The sequence below is a fragment of the Micromys minutus genome, assembly GCF_963924665.1.
Source record: "Micromys minutus genome assembly, chromosome: 26".
NCBI lineage: Eukaryota > Metazoa > Chordata > Mammalia > Rodentia > Muridae > Micromys > Micromys minutus.
The window spans coordinates 10,666,240-10,677,876 of NC_137961.1; the positions used below are offsets into that span (position 1 = coordinate 10,666,240).

At 48.2% G+C, this 11,637-nt stretch overlaps 1 protein-coding gene across 1 annotated transcript; it reads right to left on the reverse strand.

Annotated features, from left to right (window-relative positions):
• Nucleotides 1-5,187: 5,187 nt before the first annotated feature.
• PENK (proenkephalin) lies at nucleotides 5,188-10,236 on the reverse strand. Its single transcript, XM_080938523.1, has 3 exons — nucleotides 10,221-10,236; nucleotides 9,504-9,644; nucleotides 5,188-6,082 (listed from the first exon to the last, which is right to left on the reverse strand). The coding sequence occupies exons 2-3, from the start codon at nucleotides 9,639-9,641 to the stop codon at nucleotides 5,411-5,413; spliced, it is 810 nt and encodes a 269-aa protein (XP_080794649.1). The 5' UTR covers nucleotides 9,642-9,644; nucleotides 10,221-10,236; the 3' UTR covers nucleotides 5,188-5,410.
• Nucleotides 10,237-11,637: the final 1,401 nt, after the last annotated feature.

Here is an 11,637-nt window from a genome sequence, read left to right on the forward strand (position 1 = left end):
GTGGAGTCCCTTTTAGATCCTTCAGTTCCTCCCTGAACTCTTACACAAGACACCTGAGCTCCAACCAGTGTTTGGCTGTGTGTCTCCGCGTCTGTTTTGGTTAGTGTTGGGTATCTAAGTGATATTCAATTCTCCCTTGTTATTTAGATTCTTTGGGTCTGCTTGCTGCCCCCTCAAGCACGCAGAGGTAAGCTATAAAAGAGCAGGGTGACATGGTCCCTCTTTTTCTCTTCCATCTCCTGCCTACATCATTCGCTTCATCTGATGAACAATTTGGGTAGTAAAAAGGGGAAATCCCTGGAAACATTCTATGTTAACACCAACTTTCCCCTGCAGGAAACTCCTTATCGAAGGCACTGGTTCCTTCCGCCTCACTCCTGACTTCAAACTGGAGGGCTTCCTCCGGTCTGTCCTTTTGAGGGAGCCTGGGGCCTTCCTCATGTTAGACTTGTTCTGCCTTCAGTGTATCCCCAGCTATTTGGGATGCTCGATCTAACTTTCACTTTGGGGAATGTAAGCTTTTTCAGTGTTTGTGTGAACCTCCTTCTAATTACCTACTAGTTTGCCATTGAAACCGAGGGCAATCTTCAAGTTCCCTCCAGGACTCCATCAGGGAAAAGCCAAATGATAACCTTTACCCTGCAGGGTGGGGTGACCAGCTGGAGGCTAAGGATAAGGGAAATGGTAGGTGCTCCAAGTCAGGCCCAGGAATTTGTTCTTTGAGGTGACTCAGCCGTTTAAAGCCTATGGAGTCCACCAAACATCAGAACGGCCTGTGTTCCCTCCCCTTTGCTAGGAGTATCCTGGAGGATCTTCTCAGGCCTCCCCATCCCAAGGAGACAAAAGGAGAGAGCTGTGTGACACAAAAACCCCACTCAGATGTTCACCACAGATGAGATTGGGAAGAGCAGCCAGAGAACGCTCAGTGAATGCCAGAAATGTATTTGAACATCAGAATAAGTGAATAGAGGAGCAGTTGGTATACGAAATGACTGTCTCACTTGTACTGGGAAAGTGTAAAATAAAGCAAAGGGGCTGAGATGACGAGAGACTAACAATCAACTGCCAATGTGCTGTAGCACATTAAAAAAAAAATCCTTGATACTATGAACAGCATTTGAATATTTCCATAGCTGATGATCAAGGAGATATGCTGTTTTAGATACCGAAGGGAAATATGTGAGAAGAGACACGGGCAAGAATGTTTATGGAAGTACTATTTACAGTGGTCAAACTTTGAGACAGATACTCAGCAAGGAAGTGGGGACCAGCAAGTGTCATACAAAGGAACATTAGCAAGGATAGTAAAAACACGGTTCTGTGAGGTTTCATGAATGACCCTCATGAGTACCATTGGGTCACTGATGGACTCCTGTGAAGTTTAAAATAGGTGAATGACTCTTTGCGTTTGAAAGTCTATGTGGGAAATGAGTTAGTCCTCAGAGGGAGCCTTGAGAAGTTTGGGGTAGTGGGTGTTATTTTTATAACTTACTGCCTGGGTAGTGGCTCCAGGATGTGCGATTTAATTAGGATGTTGAGTGTCTCTCGATGGGTTGCATGTAAAAGGCTATACCGGGAGAGGGAAGTTTCCTTAGGAGGTCCATACATTGGAGTCAAGTCATGGGTGTGGATTGGAAGACTCCAGTCTGGTTCCCTCTGCTTCCTGACTGATAAGGTTTTCTCCCTCCTTGGTTCTGCCATGATGTGTGGCCTCTCCAGAGGCCACAAATGACCTGGAAATGTGTGAATGAAAGTCAAGGTTTTCTCTTGGTTTTATCAGTTTGTACCCGCTCTTCTTTTTGTCCCGTGACTCTCTTTCACCAGATATCTGCAGTGGGCTTCATTCGTTTGGTCAATGGATGGATACATTGTTTTGTGTAGAAACATAAGCAGAGGTGCTGTAGAAATTTCAGGGAAAAAATGGCAAATGCAAAGGCTGGATGCACAGGGCGCTCTGCCATATAATCCAAGGCTCAGAATCTTTATGCCATCTGGTTTTGGATAAAACAAATGCTCTTTTAAAAGAGGGTTTTTAAGTTTGTAGCAAAACGTAGTGGAAAGTACAGACATTTCTCCTGAATTACCTGTTCCCTGCGTGCCCTCCCCCCAATCAATGCACCCCATCCACACGACCTGCTTTTCAAAGTCAAGAAGCCAACAGCAGTATATTATCACCCAGAGTCCAGTTTACGCTGACATTCTCTCTTGGTGTTGTTCCTTCTGTGGTTTAGACAGATGTATGGCACCATGTGAATGACTGATTACATGGGCTAGCGCGCGCACACGTGTGTGTGTGTGTGTGTTTGTGTGTGTGTGTGTGTGTGTGTGTGTGTTGAACAAGGAGCAAACAACCAAGAGGAATCTGTAAGCAGTTGCTCTCTTGTAGGGCACGACCTTCAGAAAAAAGTCCAAAGCTGAGCTCAGACACCATTACAGCTCCGAAGAACCAGACAGGGTCAGGTCAGTGATCCGCCTGAAGAAATGGAAGGCTGAGAAACAGGAGCATCCCTTTTAGTCTGACAGCAGACTGCTGGCTCTTCGACCTAAGGATTTTGTTTACTTTGACCAGGGCAAGGGGGGAAGTTGGGCAGGGAGAGCTTCAGCCCTGTAGCTGGCTGGATTTCTATATAGGCCAGGTGGCCTCAGAACTCACAAATTAACCCTCACAAGGCTGCCTCTGGGGTGTGGGAATGCGGGTGAGGGCAGAGCAGACCGGAAAAGAGCAGCATGGAGCAGCAGCGCCCTCTGCAGGTGACGTGATCTTCATTCCTGCTCGCCTACACTTTGCTCTCAGCACCCTTAAGGCAACCAAGGCTTCGGTTCATATTAAGACCCTGGAGTCTTCCTGTTATTGCTCAACACCTTGAGAGCTACAGCCAGTGCCCGGGAGGAGTCTGTACGGACAGGAAAGTTCAGGTGGTCTTGTATCACAGCCCCTCAGAGTTTAAAAACAGAACGGTCTAGAAAATATCCAGGCCTTTAAGAGTTAAAACAAAACTTCTAGTGGTGAAACTGCAGGTCGGAGGCTGGGTACCACAGGGGACATCTGGAACCCTGGAATCATCAGTCCTAGGCGGGGATGGTGCACCACGGGCTATTTCACCTGGGCTCAGCGCCTTGTGATGGAGATGTAAGAAGAAAAAGGCATTTCCTGTCATCCATCTTTTCTGACTGCCAAATTCTCAGCCCCTCTGTTAGTTCCTTCCCTGAGCATCTTTTCGGGCCCCCTTTGAGCTCCTGCTTCCGTAGCAGTCTGTGACACTGGTACGTCACGGGCATCGTGTGGTCCTTGACACAGGAGACAAATGCCGAGAGACTTGCAGACAGCTATTGCTGTCTAGGAATAGCATTGGGGCCCAGTTTAGGTCGTACCCCCAAGTAGGAAAGACAGGCTTCCTGCATGTGCTTGGTGTCCAACCCTGCTCGGCGGCTGTTTTCTCAGGCAGATTGTAACGCACACACATATGCCTATTGCATTCTCCCGGGATGCTGTATCCCGAGGAAGGCAGAACGCCCTCCCACTTTCCGATAGTGGAGGCAGGTTGGATTTCTGTTTCCACCGGCTCAAACGCTTTCCTCCAGGGGAGAGATATAACTGACCCCCTCCTTTTATTTTTCCTTTCAAAATATTAACCTCGCATCCTTTGAATGTAAAGCTGTGTTTCGTTTGACTCGATGGCTTTGTTTTTGCTTCACCCCTTGCCCTGTGGCTGTTACACCAGACTGGCCTGAGATCTGGTCTAATTGGCCAGTGATCTCGTGTGTTCCTGTCTCTCTCTCCCGAGGGCTAGGATTCCAGGTGCGTGGTAACACACGCAGCCCTTGCGCTGTTTTAAGCAGGACTGATTGCTGGTAATAAATAAAGACATGGGACATTATTTTAAACATATAAATTGTTAACATCTTGTTGGAAACACCTGCCAGTGTGGAGTTGGCTTTTCTAACCGCGGCAACAGTCCCTAGCTGGAAAGATGCTGGACCCTGTAGCATCTCCCTGCCTAGCCTTTGTTTCTGATTCAGGTGGCCAGCAGACATTTCCTGTTGCCTTCCTCGCATATTACCTTCCTATTACTTGCTTCTCACTCAAAATGTGGAGTTCTCGGGGTTCTTCTTCGAAGAAAAAGTTAGGCTCTTGATCAGAAAGGTCTGTGGGGGCACTGGTTCTTAAGGCTGGGTGACACATGACACTCTGAGCTGATAGGAGAGGTAAGATGTCCCTAAGTCTCTCTAGGGCTGGACTTTAGGGATGAGCTTCCTCGCTCAGTCTGGCTACCTTGCCAGATGGACCACACAGGCTGGAACAGGGATGCTCGTGGGAACCCCATGGGACAGTTCAGCCTCTACTGCCTTGAAATGGGACCCGATTTTCTGAAGGGCAGAGGACAAGGACTGATGAGGATTCTGGGTGGGTGGACGGGTGGTGCTACCCGTAGCTTCAACTAGAAATGTGGGGGAAAAAAACAACCCACTTTGCATTTTGATAGCTGAATGTTGCCCCAAATGTCTTCGTTAATGTGAAATATTCACCAGCCCCTTACGTTTTGAGAACTCCTATCACAAAAGAGCCCTTCTGGATTGCCTGTTTGCCAGATGAGTTTGTTGATACACTTCATCCACTCACCCTTTAGCTATAGAGAAGCTACTGGGACCATGGTGAAGGGTGTGCAATGGCGAACAAGATCTAGTGCCAAGTTTTTCCTGTTCTTGCTGGACCCCTGACGGAAAGGAGAAAATGGGTTACCAAGGACACTGACTAGGAACAAGAAGTCCGGGGGCTCTAATCCCATCCCTAGTTCAACCCCTGAGCACGTTTAGACTAAGTGCTCAGCTGCTCTGGCCTTCAGGTTCTATGTGTATAAAACCTGGTTAGATTGTCTTTGCGTCCAATTTTGTTCTGTTGCGTTTACTTACTTAAGGGTTCACATGCTGGTAAAGAGTCAAAGGAAAAAAATGTTCTGTAGCCTGGACCGGGGGGAAAAAAAAAGGGCCAGTAATTATTCTGTCTCTGAATCGAGCATTTACTCACAGACAAATGACAGCCAGTTCTTACAAGATCGTTGTGCAGTTGGGGGGGTCACGGGTTTATTATGTTCATATACAAATAAGCATTTATTGACGTGTCATCGGAAGGGATGAGCTAATAAAACTAGTTCAGCATGATAACAGCACAGCCACAAGAGACCAGTACTGAGCTTCAAGACTCAAAAGAACACAGACCCCTAAAAATCACAGCTTTCAGGCAGTGTAGTTATCCGGACCACGAGGGCAACTGTACCGCACAAGGAGCACGTGACAAGAGACATCACTGATGGGGCACTTGCTCGCGGGGGGGGGGCTGGGGGAGGATGGAGCGCGGGGGAGGGTGTGCAGCAGGTTAGTAGGGGCCTGGGTTCACTTTTGGGCAAGGGATTCAAAACCGCATAAAGCCCCCGTATCTTTTTTCTATCTCAGGAACTTCTTTAGAGTAACTCTCGCCTTCTTCATCGGAGGGCAGAGACTCAGCAAAGCGCTTCAGGAAGCCTCCGTATCTCTTCTGGTAGTCCATCCACCACTCGGGGCGCCCGACCCTCCTCATGAAGCCCCCATAGCGCTTCTGCAGCTCCTTTGCTTCGTCTTCCAGCTGGGGGCTTCTTTTGAGGCCTCTCATGAAGCCCCCGTACCTCTTGCTCATGTTGTCCTCATCGTCGCTGGTGTTCTCCTGTTGGTGGCTGTCTTTCCCACGGTTGTCTCCCGTTCCCAGCAGCTCTTTCAGCAGGTCGGAGGAGTTGGCCAAGGTGTCTCCCTCATCTGCATCCTTCTTCATGAAGCCGCCGTACCTCTTGGCAAGGATCTCACCTCCATTCGCCTCCTCTTCTGGCTCCGCGGGATAAAGCTCGTCCATCTTCTTCATGAAGCCGCCGTACCGTTTCATGAAGCCGCCGTACTTCTTGGCTAGCAAGTGGCTATCATCCTGTTTGCTGCTGTCTTTGTACAAGTCGGTGTTATCCCAGGGGAACTCGGGCTTGGACACCTGCAGCAGATCCTTGCAGGTCTCCCAGATTTTGAAGGAAGGCAGATGTCCTTCACACTCCAGAGTGCATGCCTGCCAAGCCAAGGAGACGGGCGATTAAAAGAGACCCTTCTGAACCAATGGTGGGCTAGTCTTATCTGCTTTAGTACACACATGCCGCCGAGAAAGGTCATCTCCTTTCATAGCTTTCACTCAAACTGAACTAGCAATGGTCCAGAAGCACTGGGACGAAGAAGGGAGAGGGTGATAGAGTCTTATTAGAGATCTCGTCGTACACGCTGTGCTATGCCAGTGTTTCAAGGGAGACGCCCCCAGTTCTGAGTCAAATGGCTGCCTTCAGAACTCAGCCTCACTGCACCGTCTCCCGTGGAAGCTGCGATTTTGTCTGAGACTCTTTGAATCCCAAGGGAGAAGTTTCTATATGCCTGATTAGGGATATTTCCTAAACACTCTCTCCGTGACTTTGTTTTAGGAAGACAGTCTTTGTTAATGACATACATGAGGTTTAAGGATGAGAACCTCACATCACATCTTACCCTATCTCCATGCAAATACTTTTAAGCTTTAAAGAAAAAAGCCTACAATCTCAAAATAAGTCTAAGGAGAAAGCCATTCAAGGCACGGTAACACACCATGAATTATTTGGATCCCAATATAACGATCGGTTAAAAATCGAGATGTTTTAACCTTTTGCTTCTTTATTGGCTGATTAAAACAGATCCCGTCATTTTTGAACCAAATGCTGCAAATTACCTGGATGTAAATGCACAGGTCATTCATGTTGTTTTCTGAAGATTAAGCCTTTGGTATACAAAACAGGTTGTTTTCAGTCGTCATATTCTTTAATAAGGGAGGAATTAGCAGCATGTAATCGCACTTTCTTATTATAAAGTAATTAAACTCAAGCCATTAAACCTAAGCCAAGTTAAGCTGTAAATTTTAAATTACCTTGCTCAGACTATTTTTTTAAAAAATATTTACTTGCTTGCCTGCAATAAAAATAACACAGACATCAGAAAACATCCCAAAACCCGGTGGTGTTCCTACGAATTTCAGGAGACGTCACAACTTCCTGGAATCTCCTTACACATGCCAGGCCACTGTTGCTTGGTTTAGACAGGAAATCTAGGCCCTTCCTTTTCATTTACAAATCTTAGGTTCCTCTGAAATACACACCTTATTTTCACAACAAAAAGTCTTTTATTCCTCAAGCAAAATATTCCGGAGACATAGTTTTATGAAACTTTGAATGGTCGTTTCAGCTTTGTGTCTGAGAAAATAACTGAATATATAGGAGCATGAGAAAGCTAAAGAGGAGCCAATTAAAATAATTCCATTTTATTCCTATACATACACAATTAAAGACGACTCAAAATATTATTAAAAACTTAAGCTGTCCGAGTGGCATAAGATTTCTAACTTCCATGACCTTGTTGCCAAAAATGAATGTCATTCATGTAGCTTTGGAGGCACTTATGGTACGCCGAATTATATGGTCTAGAGCACACTCGGTGTAAAGTTCTAGACAGCATGCAATCTTATCTCGGAACCCTTTACCTACCTCATGGCGGAACTTAGTAAATCTCTACCAGGCTACTGTGTACCTTTGGCTGGGTAACCCCATTGTACCCATAAGCTCTACTTAAAGCTCCAAAACTGCTAGTGTTTTAACAACATCTGAGCATTAACCAATTCTCTGCCAGTGAGAAAGTAATGTTACATGTATGCTACAACTACTCATTCCAAATTCTTCTGAAGAGTTTTTTTTTTTTTTCTTTTAATGGATAATGGCTACTCCCTAACAAGTTCTCATTGCATGCGCCCCTCTGCATCTGTCTCAAAGATAAGAACAGAGGGCTATAGTAACAAGGTATCAAGGAAGCTGGAAGTTTCTCTGTTGTCTGGGGGCTGGTTGCTAAACGAGATCCTTGGCTCACAGTGGAAAAGGAAGAGAAGCTTGGTCAACTGAACAGCTGAGGGAAATTCTCTTGACTAGGTATTGTTAAAATACCGGTTACATCTGAGTTCCCAAATTTAGTAATAATTCAGCAAATCTGATATTATCTGAAGTGAGCTTGTAACTCTTCTAGAATTCAATCACCGTTAATCATATAGATGCTCAACCTTGTGCTGCATGTCGGGTTCTGTGCTCGTCAGCCAGTGGGTAGAGCTAAAGCGCCCGTGACGACTCAAAAAATAAGGTGAAGATACCGGTGGCTGCGTGCCAGAATTCAGGAGCCAGACGGCGATCTTCAACCCAGTACGAACCTCCTGTGTATGAGGTCCACTCTTCCCCAGGTTGATTCTTATTTCTACACATTCCATTTTTACGGAAACCTGACAAGCTCACGACTATAGGAGATGGGACAAAGCCGAGTATGATTTCTGCTCCTATTCATGATGGAAGCCGCCCCCTCCCCCTTAATTTAAACACATAGTGCTTTTCTGGCCAAGTTAGTCTCCATCAACTGAAATAGACCCTGTGGTCAAAAATTTCATGCGGTGCAGGCAAACAGTTAACCAGAAATATTGGCTTGGATTTTGGGACCCCTTTGTTTCTTCTCCATTTCAAGAATTAAAAAAAAAAAAAAAAAAAAAAAAAAAGTGAAGCTTTCTCAGAGGCTCAAATGTCAGCTGACTCTCTGTTGAACTATCAAGGAGTTTCAAAGACAGGGCAATAGATCACTGAGAGAGTAAGAGAAGCCTTCGGAATGTCAAATGTCCAGATTCAGACTCAGTGGAATCCCACTCGTGTTTGGAAAGCCTACGTACTGAGATGAAGAGCGCAGCCATTTTGTCTCTTCTAGACCCTGCGTAGGACAGGCTATCTTTGGACTGGTACCACGTCTTTGGGTACCGATCATGTCTCCTGAGCCCCTTCTCACAGCGAAACCAACGTGTCCTTATTAATTGTTATTCCAAAAGCGCAAGCCAAAGGGCATTCTGTTTCCCTTGCTCATGGGACTATTACTGAGCCCTTTTCTGGTCTTTGCTGGCAATTCTCTATCTCCCCTCTTACTCTTTTCCTCCAGTGAGGAGGGACTCAAATCTAAGGAAGCCCAGGAAGAGTAGTGGGTTAGGAGTTGGCAGTAGTGGGGGCACCCTCATTGACAAAAACATTCCATTCTTTGCAGGAAAGATGTTTGTTTGAAGGGCCCTGGGCTTGGGTGTTAAAGTTGGGGTGACTGACAGAGTAGACGAAATGCTATCCGAGGTAACGAAGAGACCATATCTCGGGGTTCCGGAACTCCAGGGCCAAATCAAAATTAGTTTATGTGGAGATTGATACCTCAGCCCTTAAGGGTCTCAGAGAGGCTAGTTCCCAAACTGAAAGATAGAGCGGCTTGGGGGGACTCAACATTTGGAAACGCCAGGTCACCTTGGTCACCAAAGGCTCCTGTTGTGCACCTTCCAGCGCAAATGACCACTAGAAGTCTGCGAGGGGGGCCGCATGGACTTGGCCGAACAGTCCCTCACCATAAATTCAACTCACCAGGAAGTTGATGTCGCCGGGGCGCACCAGGCGGTAGCTGCATTTAGCGCAGTCCTGGCTGCATTCCGCCTGCACTGTAGCCAGGAGACAGGACCCAAGCGCTAGCAGCCAGGTGCAAAGTCTCAGGAACCGCGCCATGGGCTGTAGGAGAGAAGGACGCGCCTGCGGGGACCCGTTCCGTCTCTGACAAGGTTCTCTAGTAGGGAACCTTGTCGGGTGGGTGGTCGTGGAGCAGGACCCGCGGGGACAGTCTTCCGAGCCCCGCCCACAACCCAACAACAACCTGGGTGACTCAGGGATAGCTTGGTCCTTAGTGTTTCCTGCTGTCTCAGGGCTGCCTAGGGGCATTCTGTCTTCCAGGAGGTATCCTATCTTCCAGGGGGAGTCCTGTCTTCCCAACGGCACCCCGTTATCCCCGGGGAGCCCTGTCTTCCCGATGGTATTCTGTCCTCTCCATGGCATGGCATCCTGTCCTTCCGAGGGCGCCCTGTCTTCCCTGGGGCATCCTGTCTTCCCTGGCGTCGTTTGCTTAGGTCAAGATTCTGGAACGAACACGGGAGTTCCGGGCTCGGGAGCAGGCGCTTGGGGAATAGGACCTGGACATCAACGGCAATGAGGAGCCCCCCCCCCCCCCCGGAGAAAGTTGGACGAACGCATGCAAGGAAGGAACAGGGGACGGTCACCAAGGCACGGGCGACTCGGGGCAAAGTCACTCACGCTGCCGATGTTCAGATGGCGCAGGTTGCTGGAGGAGCGTGTCCCAGATGCCACTCTGCAAGAGAAAGAGAGAAGGCAAGTGTGAGGTGGCCGCGTCGGGGAGCCCTGCGAGGCGCCGGGCAGCGTCGCTGGGCTGCGGGGGCTCTGTGCGCCTGCCTAGCTGGCAGCGGCCACAGCCACTTTATAAGTAGCCCCAAACCGAAGGAGGCGCGCGCGCCCCAATCGCCAGCGGGCTGCAGCTGACGCAGGCCCTACGCCAGCCCGCGCCGACGCCTGGCGGGAGGGGACGTCCCCGCAGCACGAGGCCCCCGAGGGTGGCGGGTGCGAGTGGGCGCCGGAGGCTCCCCCACCGAGCAGTTAGGAACTCTGGGGAGGACACGAAGGGGGAACCGTTTTCCCTGCATGAATCACTTCGGTGGCACCGTGGGTGGGGTGTTTGAAAGGGCAGACGGACTTGGGTTTCCGTGAGCTGTTGGACACCCTCGGATTTGCTGAACTTGTCCCCTCCCCTTCATCCTCTTGAGGCATACCTCAGAGATGACCTCGGCTCAACTATCCGAAAGTCATATAACGAACTATTCACCCACCTGTCCCGACTTTCTTGCTGTCTAATAGCTCCAGGGAGACTCAGTAGGCTCTCAGTTAACGGTTATGGAAACCAATATTTGAGACTTCCTCGCGATTTTAAACTTTCTCCTTTAGATCAGTGAGGTATCAGGCCACAGAAGCAATACCTCCGGTGCAGAAAACAAAACAACCCCCCTTCGAACAAACAGACAACCTCAAAAAACAAGCAAGCACACAAACATACGGATTAAAAAAAAAAAAAAAAAAAACCAAAAAACCAGGTCCTCCAGGGACCACAGGAAGGATCAATCTCGGGCTTCCTGGAAAGACAAGGGTTCCGGACTTGATGTTGCCAGCATGCTGTGCGGGGTGGGCTTACCCCCCCCCCGGATGTTCGTTGAGTAAGGGGTGTTGGGGAGTTGTGATATGGGTAAGTCAGGAGTGTGGTTTGGAGGGAACAAGGAGGAAAGCTGCCCTGGACACAATTGGCTCGAGTCTGGCGCGCATCTTGCGTCCACCAGGAGGGACAAGGCTGCAAAAGGCGAGGCTGGGGCTTTCAGAGCAGCCCGGCTCCCTCACTTCCCGGGTCTGTAGATAGGCACTGGTCAGGAAGCTTAGATCTTACAGCGTCTAAACCTTAGACTCCAAGCTCTCATTTTTTTTTTTTTTCTATTTGTAAAACAGCAGCTGAGGTAATAATGCTATTTTATGTTAGCACTCGAGAGAGGAGACACGTTGTTTAGGACAGAATTATCTGGAATAATGGACAAAATCATTTAACCCGTCTGGCCTCCAAAGCTGTTTATAAGTACCTATCATCTCTCCTTTGGATCTTGCATCTTTTCTTTTC

Coding starts and splice junctions, on each gene's coding strand:
- PENK (XM_080938523.1), bottom strand. CDS start 9,641: ATGGCGCGGTTCCTGAGACTTTGCACCTGGCTGCTAGCGCTTGGGTCC. Junction 6,083..9,503: donor CCGGCGACATCAACTTCCTG/GTGAGTTGAATT, acceptor TTGGCTTGGCAG/GCATGCACTCTGGAGTGTGA.